This window comes from Crassostrea angulata, chromosome 2 (genome assembly GCF_025612915.1).
Source record: "Crassostrea angulata isolate pt1a10 chromosome 2, ASM2561291v2, whole genome shotgun sequence".
Lineage (NCBI taxonomy): Eukaryota > Metazoa > Mollusca > Bivalvia > Ostreida > Ostreidae > Magallana > Magallana angulata.
In genome coordinates, this window is record NC_069112.1 from 55,217,865 (window position 1) to 55,237,441 (window position 19,577).

The 19,577-nt window shown below is 32.2% G+C and overlaps 3 protein-coding genes across 4 annotated transcripts; 2 read left to right on the forward strand and 1 right to left on the reverse strand.

Moving 5' to 3' along the window:
* Window positions 1–1,088: 1,088 nt before the first annotated feature.
* Window positions 1,089–5,038, forward strand: LOC128174515 (uncharacterized). Its single transcript, XM_052840053.1, has 4 exons — window positions 1,089–1,189; window positions 2,836–4,497; window positions 4,727–4,917; window positions 4,982–5,038. The coding sequence occupies exons 2-4, from the start codon at window positions 2,874–2,876 to the stop codon at window positions 5,036–5,038; spliced, it is 1,872 nt and encodes a 623-aa protein (XP_052696013.1). The 5' UTR covers window positions 1,089–1,189; window positions 2,836–2,873.
* A 402-nt stretch (window positions 5,039–5,440) lies between these two features.
* Window positions 5,441–9,714, forward strand: LOC128171563 (uncharacterized). Of its 2 annotated transcripts, XM_052837356.1 has the most exons (4): window positions 5,441–5,659; window positions 6,531–7,493; window positions 7,935–8,855; window positions 9,653–9,714. In XM_052837356.1, the coding sequence occupies exons 1-4, from the start codon at window positions 5,539–5,541 to the stop codon at window positions 9,712–9,714; spliced, it is 2,067 nt and encodes a 688-aa protein (XP_052693316.1). In that variant the 5' UTR covers window positions 5,441–5,538. The 2 variants fall into 2 exon arrangements, with proteins under 2 accessions (XP_052693316.1, XP_052693315.1); XM_052837355.1 differs by having other exon boundaries at window positions 7,935–9,697.
* Window positions 9,715–10,531: 817 nt separating this feature from the next.
* Window positions 10,532–17,852, reverse strand: LOC128171572 (platelet endothelial aggregation receptor 1-like). Its single transcript, XM_052837366.1, has 10 exons — window positions 17,758–17,852; window positions 16,870–17,100; window positions 16,279–16,533; window positions 15,873–16,010; window positions 15,092–15,229; window positions 14,804–14,944; window positions 14,429–14,566; window positions 13,999–14,151; window positions 13,705–13,807; window positions 10,532–13,617 (listed from the first exon to the last, which is right to left on the reverse strand). Exons 1-10 carry the CDS (start codon window positions 17,813–17,815, stop codon window positions 13,455–13,457), a joined length of 1,518 nt encoding a protein of 505 aa, XP_052693326.1. The 5' UTR covers window positions 17,816–17,852; the 3' UTR covers window positions 10,532–13,454.
* Between the last annotated feature and the right edge of the window lie 1,725 nt (window positions 17,853–19,577).

Consider the following 19,577-nt stretch of genomic DNA (forward strand, 5'->3'; position numbering starts at 1 on the left):
TTTTAACATTCATTTGCTGTTTATAGCTTATATTTACATGTAAAAAACTCAAACTGTTTATAATTATTAAAATAACCGAGATTTATGTCTACAATAAACCAGCCAACAAGCGATAAGCGCGTGCTATGATTATTGTGACGTCATGAAAAAGTTCACACAGAATTGAATGTTTTTGCTATTCTAGAGGTTCATAGAAGGAAACATTTGCAAATGTGAATATTTTTTAATTGAATTTGGTTTGAAACGTCTGACGAAAAATGGGTAAAATGGGGAAATTTTGGTCAGAACAAAACCAGCCAGTACATTTTCACGAATTTAAGTGACTTTTTGATTAAATAAGATGCTATTCGAATTAATTAAAGAAAAAAACCCTGATTGTTTTCACCCGAGTTGCCCATTTTAAATCCCCCTGAAATCTTTTTTAATGTACTCTTGACATTAAAAAAAACTACCAAGATGAATATTATAGCAGTGAATACATGGTCATTATTGTTTTAAACACAGTTGTAAGTATGTAAATTTTTGAGAGTGAATGGGGGGAAAAATGTCAAATCAGGGGACGTATTAAATGTTCGAAAAGTCAATACATGTTTCATGAACTCAATACAGACTATACAGGATTTTCTCTCATTTTATTCTTCAAGGAAAGAAAACTAAAAAGGCGAACAACTGCATTTTGCTTTTTGTCATGGATCTTTAAGGAAAGAGCGCACGTAGTTTTCAGAAGTTTTGACTTATACCTTTAGTTACAACCATCCCACAATAAAATATGTTCAAATCTATGAATACCTAATTGAGTTTAACTGCACTAGAGTAAGCCCATTAATTAATGTTCTACTTAAAGATGTATGCGGCTTTTAAATTTAAGGTTTATTTACTTAGGTATAAATACATCCTTTATTTCTTCTGGTATCTAATCATCCCGTTCTGTTAAAACGCGGCCATTGTTATGTCTTATCGCTGACAATTATTTTGTCATTTGCATGCATTCAATAAACTGGAATTTTAACATTTTAATCTAAGGATACATCAGTTTAGCAACGCACTGTGGTTGTGTTCTTTTTTTTTAAATTATGTTTTTGGACATGGTATTATGTAGACGAATAATTATAGAAGACGCTATTGTTTTCTGCTTTTTCTTTTGAAGAATACGTGCACTATGTAATCCGTGTCTCGTGTGCCTGAGAAGGTAAGATTGTGAACGTTATGTCCATCAGTTGAATTAACAAATAGTATCTGTTGGTCCCTTTTCTACACTATTGCAATGTTATTGCCTGTTGTTAGAACGGTTACCGCCATTTAACACAAGTCTAAAGACTTGTGCCAGTCAAGCACCATCAATAAAGTCAAAAGAGTAGATCACTTTGACCTATGAATAATCAAGACAAATCAATTGAATTAAAAAGATAAATTAAACATATAAAAGTACCTTATCATTTTCATTTCATCTGCACTAGGTTCCCGTCAGCTTTTACATTATTGAGAAACTACTAATCTTGTTTTGCTAGCATGATTCCGCTCTCCGTTTTTTTTTGCACCAGTTTTTCAAAACCTTTTGAATTTGTAAAATGTTTCTTTTGCCATCGTAATGTTTAATCAACATTGTTATTATCTCCTGATGAACCATATGAATAAGGTAGTCTGTAAAAATATACCGACAATCTGGAGTGTTAATAACTGCAGTTTTGAACACATCAAAACCTATATGAATGATTTCTTAAAATTGTTTGTTCATTTTTGAAACTCAGAATAACAATACTGCCTCCTTAACACATCATCGATATTTTCAATAATTATCAATATATGTTAATGTTCTTTTTTTCAATCAAATGCAATGATGAAACATTTGCTATTGTCTTAAAGTCTTTAATTTGATTGCAAACAATCCTATAAAAGTACAACGAGTTCCATTAGTTTACAGCCTTTTAAAAGATAAATGATAACCACTTAACAGACGTAAGGTTTGTTACCAGCTAAATCCGATGATAAATCAATTGACCTTTTGGAGTTCTCATTAAAATAAAAAGACCTGTGCGTGCTTCAATGGTTTACCACGGGTATTTAACTGAACCTTTTCAGACATTATAGTGGAACCATGCGACAATTATAGAAAGACAACTTATGTGTCTTTTTTGTTTCTATCAAAGCACTTAAATACCTTGTGTTATTTTTTATGATCGAGTGACAGAGTTTGATTTAAAAAAACAAAACAAAACATAGGTCAATACTAAATAAGAATAGTTTTTACCATATTGTTATTCATCATTTAAATAAATATTTGATACATTGCAATAAGAATGTGCACTTTGACATTATTTAAGAGCAATGTTTTAGGACAAATTTGTTGCACTATGAAATAAAAATTTAACTGTATGATATGAATTTTACGTTTAAATAGAATTTACACCATACTATGCGAGAAACTTTAGTTTGTTCAGGTCGATTTTTAAAAAACGTGATATGCCTTGAAAAGATATAGAAAAATTATCTTACAAAACAAAAGCGACTTTTAAAAGATTAAAAAAGATAAGTATGTATTTTGCTAACGGTTTAGCAATCTCCATAAGTCGTTTTATTTTATACTTTATTCTTACTCTGTATCTTTTAAGGGTCTTTTACTAGTCCATATGTTTTTAAATGAATTGGGTCTTCTGATTTTTTTTTAACCCATATGTTGATCTTAATTTAAACTAATTAAATGAGTATATATTTATGCAAATTTAGTAGAAAAGACACATGCTTAAATTTATTATTTTTCTTTTTGTTGCCATAATAGAAAGCAAAACATCATCTTATAAGTCATTATGCCACTTTAATCTACTATTTCATTTGAAGGTTATGTGATTCCATATATATACACATTTCACCACAGCATGGCTACCCCAAGTCCTTATGCAACACGGCAGTGTTCGAACTGCCAGGGGGACACGAAATTCATCTGTACTTCATGCAGATGTGATTTATGTTCCAGCTGTAAAGAGGAGCATGTGATTGAGCTTAATACAATGGACCATGATGTGATGATATTCCGCAGGAAAATGACCTCTCCAATTCAAGAAAACTGTGCTATACATACTGATAATGTTTATGATAAGTATTGTGAAACTTGTGAATTGCCCATGTGTTCCTCTTGCGATGAACATACCGGACACAAGAAATTAGATATAAAATCCTTACATGATTCACACCATCAGCGACTCAGAAAAGCTATTCACGTCGTGAGGGGCAAGATCCACTTATACGAAAGTGTTTTGATGACCGGCATCAAAACTGATGTGAAAACCTGCAAAAAAGAAATATGGAAAGGTAATGCAAGTCTTATTTTGAATGCCGCACGGCTTAAGGATATCGTTGATAAAGTTTTATGTGACGTTGAACTCATACACAAGTGTTTTGTACACAATCTGAAAAGACACAGACATATTTCTAGTTTGGTGTGTACTGAACATTCATTTGAACAGTCAGCAACAGATCCTGTAAAATTCCTCTTATCAAAATCTGCCTTTGGAACATTAAAAGAACGGTACGGATGTGCAAAACATGCCAAGCTAAGTGTAACCGAAAGACTGAACGCAAAGGGCGTGACGATGTTATTGAGCGATATAAAGGTCACAGAGGGACGAAAACGACCTACAGAAATTGAAATCAAGTTGATGCCTGCACCTGTGTTTCAAAAGTCTTTCATGGCGACAGATGTTGACTCCTGTTCCCACATGGCTTTTGTGACATCAGATAAGATATGGATTGGATGTAAAAACAAGTTTTATTTGAAAGACACAAACGGCGACACACTTTTTCACCAAGAGGGACCAGTTAATGATTTTTCTTGGTATAACCCTGCTGCATATTTCACAGTAACCAATGAAAAGGATTTGGTTTTTATAAATAACGATCATAACATCGTTAAACTGTCACACGATATGGGAAAAATAACGACATTAATTAACACACCATACAATAACAAGGGACCATGTTGTGTGTATTTCGCCCCTTTCGCTGGAGATCTACTTGTAGGGTTCATAGGATATGGTGATTTGGATAACAAAACCTGGATAAACCGTTACGATGAATTAGGCCGTCTGAAGCAAACAATTCAGTATAACGAATCAGGATACCCTCTTTTTACCCATCCTTCCCATATAGCAGAGAACAACAATGGGGATGTTGCTATTTCAGATAGAAGTACAGTTGTAGTTACAGACATTGGAGGTCGACATCGCTTCTCTTACCATGGAGGGCCATTCAATTTTGGGGTGGTTCAAGGAATTTGTACTGATTCACTTTCGCACATACTAGTGTGTGATAGTTACAGTAGCTCAGTACATATGATTGATAAAGACGGTCATTTTCTAAAATATCTTCTAATGCGACCACCAGGTATACTGTCACCGAGCAGCCTAACCATCGATGTAAACACACATCTTCTCTGGGTTGGATCATCAAGTTTAAACACAGTGCTTGGTTATAAGTACATAACCCAATATGTTAACACCTACGGTATGGCACATTTCATTCTTTTATGTTACTATTGTTAATCTCTGATGAATTGCCTAAATACAATTCAATCCGTTAATTCAATTTTGCACAAACGTGTGCCATGGATCATTAGAAAAAGTCTGTTATATATAAAACCATAAACGACTAGGTAAAATAAATTTGCATGGTATTGCATTTTTTCAAACAAAATTAACATATAAGTTTGTAACTTATTATGTTTATTTTTTAGCTGAACCCTCACTGAGTGCTGTTGTAAGAAAATCTGCTGTACACCCAACAGTACAAACGGGGGAAGAACATTGCTTTGTAAATGAACTACTCTATTTAGAGACCCCGGGTCCATTGCTACTGAATGCAATTAGAGTGGAAGACATCGGGTGTTGTTCCCATTTGTCACTTGTTTCGGCTGATGAAATGTGGGTCAGTGATCATAAAAATCTCGTATTGATAAACACTAAAGGTGAATCAATATACCATATTAAAGATTTATTCAGTGAACGAGGTTCCGGAATACACACAGTTACCAGTGATGGTGAATTGATTTATATAAATAAAGAACATAACATCATGAGACTGTCGACAGTTATGAAGACAAAAACTAAATTCATAACGTTATCTAACACTGCATTGAGACCTTTAAGTGTGTATTGTTCCCCTTTCACTGGAAACCTTTTTGTCGGAGTGACAAAAGAAAACCCAATAACAGGAATTATTTTGCATTACAACCGGGATGGAGATAAGACGAAAAACATACAGCACAACAACAGTAGAAAACCGCTTTATCGTAAACCTGCATATATAACAGAAAACGGTAATGGGGATATCGTGGTGTCTGACTCGGGCCTTAGTAATGTAGTGGTTACTGACAGGGAAGGAAATTATCGTTTTTCATATACAAGTCATCGCTCATGTTCTTACACATGGTGTCATGGAGTATGTTGCGACGGCCAATCGAACATTCTTATATGCCCTCTATACTCTAACTCCGTGCATGTCATAGATAAAAATGGACACTTTTTATCGCATTTTCAACTTTCAGGGATGGAAAGGGCATACTGTCTGAGTTATGATGTCCTCAATAACCGTCTTTACGCTGGTATTGACGATAATCAACAAACACTGGGTGTTTACAAGTATATATTCAGACAGGATTCGATGTTAAGTAAGTGTTCGAATGCTGAAAAAATAGAATAATCTAACATGTAGCGATGAGGTTAAAAAATCCATTACAATTGTATATTCCATAGGATTAATGCTTTGTCAATGCTTAATTCGAAGGTCAACATTTAAAGCTAACTATTTCTATGATTTGATATTTGTAAGACTAAGTAAACTTATAACTATTTATGACGCATTCATTTGTATTTTTGTTTTTTAAGGAAGACATTTTGTTCTTTCATCACACTTCATAAGTTAAAAACTTTTTGCCATGCATGGAAATACAATGTAAATAAAGGCTTTCTAACAATTCTAAGTAATGTTTTGTCAACATTATTAATGTTCTTTCCTACCATTCTCTTCCTCTGTTTTTTCTTTGAATTACGTTTGCTACACACATGTGCAAAACACATGTTCGTCAATCCAAATGATGTTTCACATCCTTCCTTTAAAAATTATTCATCTAAAGATGCATATTGGTTTTATTTTATCAAACGCAGTGTTGAATTTGGTGAGAAATCATAGAATATATTTTTTTTACCAAGACGAATTAGCTTATGCTCGTTGTAAATAACGTTGGTCTTTCCGTTTCCATACTTTATGTTTCATTCAGTCCAAGATCTTTTTTAAAAACTTATTAGCTCACTATTGTTGAGTTAGAGTCATCCCTTGGAATGATTGTACATTTATTTGTGTTCCTTAACAGAAATTGCTAGTACTAAACATGAACTTTTTATGGAATACATAACATATCATATATCATAATAATTACCTAATAAGTAGACAAGAAAAAACTTGTAAATTTAACGTACGGTGAGAGTCAACGTGTTTATAGCCCAGTTCTGTTCTAAACATTCGTTTTACATTTATTGTAGATCCGGAATCAATCTCTGGTGATTTAGCAAATCCAATAGAAGCTATTCAAACAACAGAGACTAAAGAAAGAAAAGTAAGAAAGAATAATCTGTCGTCATCACCGTATAGCCCAATCCTACACAAATACTTGTCAATTACTGATGTTCGGTGTAGCAAAAGTGTATCTTTATGCGCATCAGGTACATGTATGATATGGGTGAGTGATGATCATGACATTGTATTGGTCAACGAACTTGGTGAAACATTACATCAAATCAAAGATCAAATCAAAGATTATCGCGATGGTGCATATGATGGGTCGTATGGATTGCACACGCTTAACAGTGATGGTGAACTAATTTACGTAGCAAAGGATGATACTATACTCAAATTGTCAAAGGATTTGGAAAAAAGTACCATATTTATTCAGAATACGGATTCAAATGAATGGAGACCGCAATGTATACATTATTCCTTATTCACGAGTGATATCTTGGTCGGCATGGCAAACATGAATTTAAGAAGAGGAAAAATAATTCGGTATAACAAAACTGGCAAAATGGCGCAAACAATACAATGCAACGAAAAAGGACTGGACATCTTCAAATATCCTCGCTATATAACAGAGAACAACAATGAAGATATGCTGGTATCTGATTGCTCTGGCGCTGTAGTGGTCACGGATAGTGCAGGAAAATTTCGTTTCGCTTACAAAGGATATCCGCAAGGAACAGCATTAGATCCACTAGGAGTGTCCACTGACGCACTGTCAAACATCTTAGTATCCGACTATTACACAAAAACAATACATGTTATAGATAAAGACGGTCAGTTTTTGTCATATCTATTTATTAACCTACAGTGTGTCTCCAAACCATGTTCTGTTTTCTTTGATAAAAATACGTATCTTCTTTGGGTCGGCTCAGAGTACAACAATACAGTAGCTATCTACAAGTATTTAAGGAGTGAAGATGTAGTGTCAGGTAAGATAACACAACTCTAATTTAAGATTCATTTTTTTTATCTGTGCGTTGTTCGAGGACGTAAATACACTGAAATGATTAAATTATTGATGGCAAGATATATGCATTTACATCAGTACAAGAAACTGTACTACAATGTACCAACATACATTACCTATCATTGCTAATAATGAGTTTTCATTAGACTACGTTCCTTATTAAAAAACCATGAGGAATAATGGTATATAGCATTGGAAAGATAAACTTACAAATATTGGTATTTGCTAAATTGCCAACAAAATGTATTGAGCTGGTTGCATTATATATATTTAAGATATTGACACGAACTTTTGTTACATGTAAGGTTTTATACATGTATAGGATTATAGTTTAAATAAACACGTGTTCAGGGAGGGCTTCTACAATATTAAATTTGACTTTAATTTTATGATTGTGTCATAGATCAAAATAAATATTGCGATGCTGTAAGACAGACGCAGCAGGACCTTGTCGATGGAACTTGTTCGAAAAAGCAGGTATTTGCACCAGCAGTACAGAATTATTTCACAGTGAATGACTTTAAACGCTGTTCCCATTTATCATACGGCATATGCGACTGCCTTTTAATCAATGAAGGAAAAAACTTCATCATTACAAGAACATCAGGTGAAACTATACACCATATTGACGGTTTACGCAGTGATGCCAGTACTGGATCACACTCAATGAACCTATCTCGGGAAGAATTGTTTTATATCGAGAAGGACTATAACATTGTCAAACTGTCAAAATATAAACAGAAAACAAAAACAACTTTTATCAAATGTATGCAGGAAACCGATTCTGCATGGAGACCATGGTGTCTTTACTGTTCTCAAATAACTGATGACGTTTTGGTCGGTATGAAGAAATTAGACAGAATACAAGGCAAGGTTATTCGGTACAACAACCTCGGGGAAGACATACAGGAAATACAACACAACGAAATCGGAAGCGATATCTACAGTACACCACGTTATATAACAGAAAACATTAACGGGGATGTCGTGGTGTCTGACTCCACAGGTGCTGTTGTGGTAACAGACCGTGAAGGAAGACATCGTTTTTCGTACAAAGGACACCCCCCTGAATCAAAACTATCTCCACTTGGAATCTGCACTGACACTCTGTCACATATCTTGGTATGTGATGAGTTAACCCACGCAATACAGATTCTTGATAAAGACGGAAACTTCCTATCCAATCTGCTAATTAAACCATCAGGTATAGTATCGCCTAGTTGTCTGTGTTATGATGTCAACGCAGACCTTCTCTGGGTAGGATCAGACGTCAACTACTCGGTATGTCTCTACAAGTATATATCAACACAGGACCTTCTTACCGGTAAGATTTTTAAGTTTATATTCGAGGTTTTATGTATGATGCCAACATTGGATATCACTGACTATTTAGATGCATGTAGTGTGCTATTTTTACATTTAATGCCGAAACTATTGTTACAGTTATTTATTTACATTGACAATACACAAAATAAATAATCAAGTATAAAAGTCAAGTATAAATATTTTATTCGGTACAATCATCGTCTTTCAGGACATCGTCGTTTGTTTTCGATGAAAATGAAATCCAATACAACAATCTATTTCTAGTGTGTTCAATTACATTATCCATGCACAAATTAAGACACAGATAACTAAAACAAGTTATACATTAGTGATATGTTTATACCTAAACGTTGATGGCGCCGATTAAAATGAACATAGAGAAGAAGTACATGTATCAGTCTCCTTTAACAGGATGTCAGCCTTAATCAACATCAGTACTTATATTTCGAGCACCAGAAAAATATATAGTTTGCTACCCTTATTCAAAGAAATATGAAAAAAATCGTTTAAAAGAAATACCTCGTTTAACATTTGTTTTAATCACGTTACATGTAGATCTAAATTTCCCAACGGTCGATTGTAAAAAAAAATAAACACACCTTGTATTCTTTATCAATATTATTCATAATGCAACAATTTTTTAATAATTTCAAGTTTTAAACACAGATTCCACAAAATTTTTTGTTTAATTTTGCTCTAGTTTTTTTTTCTTCTGTCGTTTCTTAATATTGGGTATTATTATGAATATATTTTTCTTAATAAATTTTTATTCACCCTTTTGTGAATGATTTACAGATGAGAATTCAGAATATGAAGATAAATATGAGGAGTGCTGTCTGGTTCAAGCAGATTTGTAAAGAAATTCTTTGAAGAAGGACACTTTGATTCTAAGGAATGGGGGGGGGGGGGGGGTTAGGTTCTCAAAGGTTTATTGTTTTCATCCATTTTTTCTGTAAGATGTGTTCATTAAAAAAAAGGTTTCAAAAAGTTAGTGGTTTTAAACAACTTATGATAGAAAGAATGTCATAGTATGGTGTAAACAATTTGGTGTATGCCTCTGGTTTACCATGATTGGTCATATCTTTTTAGTACGTTGTTACTTATTTCTTCTCGTTTGTTACAACACTTTAAAGCTGACATGAATTCATTAAAGCATTTGGTCGCCATATTACTTTCGATCGCTCCTCTACTGCCTCTGGGGTATATATACCGGTTGAGAAAGTTTCGGTCGGTTGCTTTCCGATCGAGGCTTTCACGTTGCACGGACTTCTAAATGCATGAACTACACATTGTAGCAAAATGTAGTAATAAAGAAGAAAGAAAACAACAATGAAATACAAAATATATTCATTTTTTGAAAGGATGTCCAAGATATCCGTATTATTTTGCACAGACAGTGCTGCCTTACTTCGCATGCACATTGAACTCGTGTGCCGTTCAAATAGAGTGCATAACGTCTGCATTTTCTTGAAAACCCCGGCGACACTACATCCAACACAGTAGCTAAATGATAGTAACTCCAAGAAAGTAACCGTTTTTCCATCCATTCATACAAAAAACGCCCCGTTTTTTAAAATCAATGCAAGAATTGACATTGCTCGATCTGCCACAGTGTGTGGTTTGTGCATGTGTGATTTATAACATACACAGGAACACGGTCTACAGTTATCGAAGAATTTTTGAAGTATCTGCGCCTGGATTTCACTCTGTCTTGTTTCGTCGTTTATTGAAAATATCTTATCAGTGCAGTGGTTGTCATATTATTTTTGTTCGAAACGCGTTTTTACAAGTCTTTTCGTCCAAGGTAACGTGTTCGGGTGTATGAAATTCCTGAATGCGGTGAAGCATGAATAGTGATCTCGGCCTTATATAGGGGGTGTGTAGCGATGAGCAGAACAATAGAAATCGACATTTTTTATTGCGGTTGTCGGAGATAAAAGGGAAATAATGCATATTTATAAATTCATGTCAGCTTTAAAAAGTCACAAATTTGTATTTTTTTTAAAAGTGCGTTTACAAACTTTGATACTTTTAAAAAAAAAGACAACTTTATATTATTTTTCCAAGCGCGTTGAAATGATCGATACATGTATGAATGCACTTTGAAAAAAATGTACCGGGCACAGTCGAAGTTCTTGAGACCTTTTAAGATGATTATTTTTACTTAGCTCGATGGGACATCAACAAGATAATTTAAAAAAAAATGTAAGCTATTTTGAATTGCAATTGCACAATTAACAACAAAGTTCAGGAGTTCATTAAGATTTGTTGTCAAAATATCACATCAATTGCGCAGAGTAACCATCATATGTCTTTTCTTCTTTTTTGTTTGTTTGTTTGTTTTTTTTTTTTATAATTCTTTGGACTGTATATTTTATAATATCTTTATTCAATACAGTTTTAATCTGATACATTTTTTGAAAATCAATGCAAAATTTAAAAGCTGTACATGTAACTACCTTACGTTTTACATCGAAATAATTCGTTTAGATTAAATGTGAGAAGTGGTTTTATGACTAGAAACTCATCAGAACATGGAAAAGGCTTCTGATGCATTGATCAATTTATTTTTCTATGACTAAACTTTAATTATCAAAGTTCAAGAATATGATATGATGTTTGGGAAGAAAAGATGCGGTTGCATTCTTCGAGTACTCAATTTCATTATGGTAATTTGAATGTATCATTGGTTGTCGTATCTAAAGTGCAGATTTAACACGGTTATAAAAAAATGAACCCTTATTCTGAATTAATGCAACATCAGTAAATAGTTTTATAAATTTCTTAATGAAAAAATATGAATGTTTACACTCATTATTCACTTTTTAAAAAAAATTAAAAGTGCTCTGATTTGGTCCCAAACATAACTCACTTTGGAAAGAGAAGCCAAAATGAGCTGATTTTGAAACAAGTTAGACGCACATTGAACGTTTTTTTTTCAAATTTCGTAATAGTTTAAAGTATGTTGCCACAGACCTTGCATGACTGGCAAACATACAAATGTACATTTCAACAACAATTAATGAAATAACTGAAATGATATTGATTAAATGTGTACACAACATAATTAAAAATGCATATCATTTTTATCCGAATGCTGAAACTGCCCCTTCAACAATATTTAGTATGACCATAAAACAGGTTTTAAACTATTTTTGTTAGTCATGATTATAATAAAAAAATGTTGTCTGTTTTCTATTTTGTTTTATAAAAGCAAGTATATATTACAGCTACATGTAGCACATTTGAATATTGAAACAGGTTTGACAAATTCGAATCCGATTTGCCAATTATTGATTTTTGTAATAAAAATGCAAAGTTTTTCCCTTTGGGAAGAATTGGGAACGGCGTGTATTGCCATCACTTTACAAATTACATGAATAAAAGCATTATTAGAAATGTATGTTAAAGAAATTACGAATAATATTCTGTGGTTTCATCAATGATCGTTAAATACCAATTTTCGTGGATTCTGTTGTTAGGCTGATCCACGAAATTAAATGTTCATTGAAGTGCAATTTCTAGATCTATTAACATTTGTATTGATAGGGTCATTGGCCACGAATTTATCCTTGAAACTGTGATTTTCACTTTATCCACGAAAATTGATACCATTGAATATTAATGAATTCACAGTAATACACAAAAGACAAAATATCAATAAGAAAGTTACCAAATATATGAACAAATGTCAGATACATTGATGTGACTGACCAAACGTTGATTCAGTACAAATATACAATACATGTACCATTGAATACAGTATATAAGACTGTCAAAAATTTTTTCTATGGTCAAAGAAGGTATCCATAATCATTTCGGTCATAATTGGCAATGATTTGAAATTGATCGATTATTGCAGCAACACAGCTAGGTTGATAAAAAAAAAAACATACTGTCAAATAACTGTTTTGACAAATAAAAACTAATAATAAAAACTATACAGGAAAGGAATAACAGTAAACAAACAAGTGCATGTAAGCATTGAAAAGTGCCTCTAAAAGTAATAATGAAAGCAATATATCCAAGTGTAAAGATTAGTAACGAAAACTATATCTGGACATAGAAAAAGAAAATAACACGACATAATAAGGACGACAATCCAAGATTTATAGAACGAGAATGATATCCACGTTGTAATTCAGGGCAGCTTAAATAATACTATACTTTGGATCGTTACCATGGACAAATTTACAACGAATATTTTATAAACAAACTTGAATTGTATTTTCATATTTTTGAATGGTTTCTTTTATGCAAACGATTCTTTTTATATTTTTTAACAAATGGTTTTGAACGAACGCTGCATAGTTTCAAAAGACACGATGGCTTGAAAACGATCAAATTTGATAACGGTTGGAATACTTCTCACTTTTTATTTTTACCTGTTTTGGATTCAGGTAAATTTACTTGATGGAATAAATTTACAATTACCATCACCATATTATGGTTCGGAGAAAATAGTTCTCCATTCGAAGAAGATAAAGAAATCTTTAACTTATGTTTCAGGCAGGAAGCATCGAGGGGGGGGGGGGAGGGGAGGGGCTTTTGGGCGGAATTTTTTTTTTCATTTTCAAAGGCAAAGACAAGTATTATTCTATTTAGATAGCCCAAGTTCCTCATACAGAGAGAAGTTTTCATATTGATTGTGCGAACACTCGGGGATAGGCATTGAGTGCTCCAACTCTTTATTCCTTTCACTTTCACTTCTCAGGTTCTTTTGATGTTCGTGCATTGTCTTTCTTCGTTCTCTGAGAAATCTTAATAGAATTTCAAAATTACTTATAAACCTGCTTTGATATTAAAAATCAGAAAACAAATCATAATGTATACTTATTTAAACGTACCTGACAACCAAAATGGCATTTAGTAATCCACTTAAGATAAGAAATGTCGTGCAGACATAGAGTGAGATGGATAATTGGCTCTCAGATACAGGATGAATTAAACCTGACTCCAAGTAAATTAAAAATATATGATTAAAGCAAATTCTACCTTTTCAGATTTATTTTTTACGAAATACAAATCGTTAGTCTCGAAATTTTTTAAGTTAAAGCTATATTCATTTATTGTTACTTCTTTAAACAACATTACTATTCCAACATATTCGATTACTGTCCTTTACATGAAAGGGACATTACCTTCAAAACCCTGGTCACAGCGATCGCCATGGTAACCAATGTCACATCCTCGTGGACATTGACCAGTCACGTGATGGCATTGTTCTCCGTACAGATATAAACAGTTCCCACATTTAAGCAAACATCCATCTCCATGTGTATTATTACTGCAAACTTTACAACAAGATCAAACATTTTTTGTTTAATTTACAAGTATTTTTTTTGGCTTTTTTTATTTACAATTAGACTAAATTTTCTTATTACTTGATTACTTCAGGTATAACTTCACAATTGATATCAACTAAGGTATAAAAACAAACAAACAAACAAGTTTTTTTTTAATCAAATACATAAATTTGATCCGACAGTTAACAATTCACAACCTTTCTTTTCTTATCCTTCCTTGAAAACATCTAGCACAAATTTTTAGGAGCTATAACATTACCATTACCCTGTGTACAGTTAGTTCCTTGATAACCAATATCACATCCATTGGGACATGTACCATTGATGTAATTACATTGCTCATTGTCAAGGCAATGTCCACAGATATGGTTGCAATTCTGACCAAACTTTCCTTCATTACATTCTGCAAAATGCAGCAAAAAATAGAAATTCATCGTTTGAATAGAGCAAAGCCAACATAAGTAAATCAAAATTAAAGTACCTAATTATAAATGTAATATTATGCCAGGCACAAAATTTGCTATAAATTTTAATAGATATAAGTATTAATTTTTTGATTCATTGGTTAATATTGTTACATCATACTTCTTTATTGGTTAATGGATTAAGCTGATAAACGTAAAAAAAAATGACTGTGTACGTGTATCGCACGTGGCCCCTTCCCATCCCACTTGGCATCCTCCCTCACACTGTCCTGTCACCCTGTCACATCTGTATGGAACTCCGCAGTTGATGTTACAGTGCTCCTCACAATAGTAGCCATATCGACCTTCAGGGCAAGCTGTAATTGAGATATAACACATTTTCTGAAATAGAACTAATACAAATTGCTTATTTTATTTTATCTGTTTTGAATATTAAGACAATATAATGGTAAACGAGGTTAATACACGATCATATACTTAAAACAAATTTAACATGTACGTACTTAGGTCACATTTTGTGCCATAAAATCCACTGGCACAACCTTTTATACAACTTCCGTTCACATGATGACACTGTTCATTGTTTTTACAGTTTCCACAATTTTGCTGACACTCTTGACCGTATGATTTGCCGTTGCATTCTGTAATGTAAAAATTATATCTTATAGTCTGAGTAAAAAAGAAGTTCAATGGTTAATTGAAATATGTTTGGTTATGGGTCATGCTTGTTTAAGTAGAGTTTATTGTAAAGAGTTTTATTGAAACATTTTATGGATCGCAGACAAATTGAAGTTTACATAATTGTCAAAAGATTGGTCATTTGAAGGGCATACATACATTTGAAATAGTTTTCATCATTATACATATGAATCGCAACTTATTGAGAAAAAATCATAGAAATATTTGATAATTTAATTTTAATTGGTATTTTTGTGGGTTTTTTTTTTTTACATACATCTATTTTTCTTTAAATACATAATTAAAAAAAAAGTTGGTGCAAGATACTTCTTCAGTCAGTTTTTACAACAACAAAAATGTTAGACGACCTTCTAGATAATATGTTGTTATATGTTCATGACAATTTTTAGACATGGACCCGTTTAAAAATGTGTTACAGTACGGATATTGATTGACTTAGACACTGTAATGGATCTTTTATCTAAGTACTCATATAAAACCGAAATCAACATTCTCTAATTCAAATTTAAACCAGGTTGGATACACAATTTTAAAACTGTTCGACTAAAAGTTTTTACTATGATTATATATGTTACATATACTTACGTTCATTACAAGTTGGACCTTTGTATCCATCGGTACACCTCAGACAGGTTCCATCCTCGATGTGACAGTGACCTTCCTGACAGTTCTGTGGACACGATAAAGAGCAGTTCTCTCCGTAATATCCTGGTGTTGGGCAACCTTAAATAACATGATGATTTCCGTATGTTTGAAATGATCATTTAATGATATACATTAACAGTGTATATAAAATTCAATCTAAGAGCAGCACGTAAGGTATTTTTCATTTTTTATACGATTGGTTATTCTTATTTTGTTGATAAAAAAGGGATAAAACAATCATTATTTGTGCTTTTGTTTAGACAAAGATATTTAAAGCATGTAAAAGAATTTTAGCAATAGCAATCAAAACGATTTTTATGCTAAAATTGTCGCCGTTATATCCTACCATAAACCTCAAATTCGCAGATTTCGTTGTATGCTCCATCTGTAGAATAACCAGAAGGAAACGGGGGCTGTGTTCGATTGTTGTAGTAGATAGCGTAACGTCCGTGATTAGGGCAACTTATCGTTAAAGGATTCTCTATTGTTGCTCTAGTAAAGTTTCTATCTTTGAAGCACGTTATCCCGTCCTCTTTATTCGTTGTGTTTGATATGTAGACAGAGAACCCCAAAAATCGTCCCGAGTATTTACTAGGATTTCCTGTTGAAATAACATCTTTAAAGAAAACTCATATTTTTGGTTAGGGTTTTGTAATATAAGTAAAAACTTGGAAATTCGTTCCTTCTGAGTTTATATTAAATATTATTGTGAACAACAAGAGTAATTAAAACAAAGAAATTCAGCATATTTTGGTTTTTTTTTTAAAATTTTAGATTGAACGTAAAAAAACCCCACACATCAATAAGTATAATTTAGTAATTAAAACAAATTTGATTGTTTAATTACCCTTCATCCGACACACTTTATTCAAATATATATATATATATATATATATATATATATATATATATATATATATATATATTATATAAGTACCCCAAGGCTCTTTGTCCGTCCTATAGTATATAACAATATGATGCATGCTAAGGACTTCTTGGAGATCCACCCTCCATTCTGCAACTTGGTGATAATTCCCGGATATTGTACACTGGTTGTCATATTGAGATAGGTCTGAATACCGTCCGTCCACAGCACGATCTGCTCCCCAACAAGGTCGACCGCTATACGGAAAACGCTGCCATGCTGGTTTCCTCAGAGCAATATTTTCTTGATAGTAAAATATTATTATTTAATGGTTTTAATTGCGTTTTTTCTTTTCTTTTCTCTCTTTCTTTTTTTTAATACGATGCAATTTTTACACTATCGTTTTAATTGAACAAAATATGAAATTTTACAGAATCAAATTTAAATCATATGCATCTATTTGTGAGCCTTTCTATTTTAAAGAAACATCAAGGATGGTTTTTTACAGGGAGTTGTCTTAATTCTTTTTTATGATGTCTGCATACAAGCCTCAATTGATTAAAGCATTCCCAAAACATGTTCACATTATGCACTGAGAGTCAAAGCCATTTCACACATACGAAAAAAGGTTCTTAAAACATCATTAAATCATTATTTTTCTTAAGAGGAATGTAGAGTTAGCTTCCTGTCTGTGTCATAATATAACAAGTAAATCAATGGCAACAGTTATGATTAAGCAGTTATCTAATGAGTATATCAAATGTGTAGGGTTTAAAATGCCTTTGACATTAATGCAAGTGTTACTGTATATTTGCTAAAAATGTTGACTCCAACTGCTATTTATTTTGAATAAAATTATATCCTTAAACTTCAAAACAAAGATAGACTGAATAACTCCTAATTTCAAATAAAATTGAAATATTACGCACTAGGAAAAAAATATAAAAGCAAATACCTTACCGTATGCATTGATTAAGATGAATAAATGGAAAAATAAATGCAGCCACAGCAAATACATGTCTAAAATGGAAGGAAGTAATGAAAATGTAATTCTTTTTTAAACATACACGTGATATGTTTAACCTAGTTCCGGGAAAAAGTGTTGACCTTTTTGTTTCAATGATCATGAGTCATATCTAAGTTATATAGTTTTATTTTGGTTTGTATAGGTATAAGTATCTGCGGCATACAATTGCGCATCAAAAATGTACAATAACGTTTAAGATCCTAAGAAATAAGTTATACTGACAAAGCACGAAAATTTATTAATTGAACGTAAACCGTCCCTGGTTTTAATGTAATAGATTATTTCATATGCTATAATTAATAGCCTTATGTTCCAATTTCCATGTTATTACATCTTTTTAAAAATCACTAAATGTAATACACCATATACTAATGTATGAGCATGATTGTTTGTTGAAACGTTGAAATTGATTGATAATCTCTTAGGCACAAAAAGGAACAAAGAATGCAAATGCAGCTAATTATGATATGATCAAGTAGAAAAAAAATGCACAGAAAAGAAATAATTGACACTGTTTAAGCTTGATTTGTTTTTTGAAAATATATCAAAATGCATATGTATTAAAACAATGAATACTAGTAATACGAAATAATAATTAATGTCATATTTTAAATTATTTTACAGATGTACTCTTTATATGTTTTTAATGTTATTATGAAGTGTTTTTGAATTGTATACCAGACAACAATCTGAGCAAGGAATGTAAACAAAATAAAAAAAAAACACCCCCTCCCCCAAAATAAAACCCCAAAAAACAAACAAACAAACAAACAAAACAAAACAAGAAACTAAACAAATAAATCTCAGTCAGTTTAATTTCACATTTTTACATTTGTACAGTCAGGAATAATACACCAGGGGAGTGTGAAGTAAAACCAAAAGAGATAGTTACAAATGCAGTATCGTTTTGAGAGTTGTACTCAAACTATAATATATGATTCATCATATTAATGATGATCTATCAGGTGAATATACAACTTTGACCTTAAAGAAGCATATATGTTATAAATATGTATCCTTTACAGAAATTTATGCGTTACAAATATTTATCCGAAACTTATCTTTGATTAAATTGTAATCATATTTCATTAACAAGACGAGATACCAAATTATAAGAAGTAGACGTGTTTAAGACAAAATAAACCATCAAATATAAAGAAATATATTTATATGCAATAAAAATATACTCATTTGATATAAATCTATTCTGGGGGACATGTTATAAGGAGATTCAATATACGAGATTCAAAATTCAAGATTCGAAATTCTACATTCAATATTTAAATTAACCAATCAAATCATCGATCTGAAACCTGTATCCTAGCAACATCAAACTGTTCTAAATAAAGATAATTCGTACTTGCTCTTACCTTCAAGTGAATGTCTTATATATCTCTTATCTTATTTCTCTTATATCATGTTTAATATAACTTAGATGAATTAACCACAAACAGTACAAACAATAATATAAGTGATGTTCTCCCCGATGCATTTTAATCCGTAGAGTATTCGCCCCACTTCCGTAAAAATCGCAAGAAAAATCAGTTTAAACTAAAAAATTAAGATTGAGTGCGGTTTTAACTATGAACAGAAAACCATCGAAGATGTACAACCTCAACAATAACAATCCAAATGCGAATAGTTTTTGTGTAGTGTGCCACAATGCCATGGTCGAAATGAGAGAGAGAGAGAGTGAGAGAGAGAGAGAGAGAGAGAGAGAGAGGGAGAGAAATGATTCGTTGTTTCAAAGTTA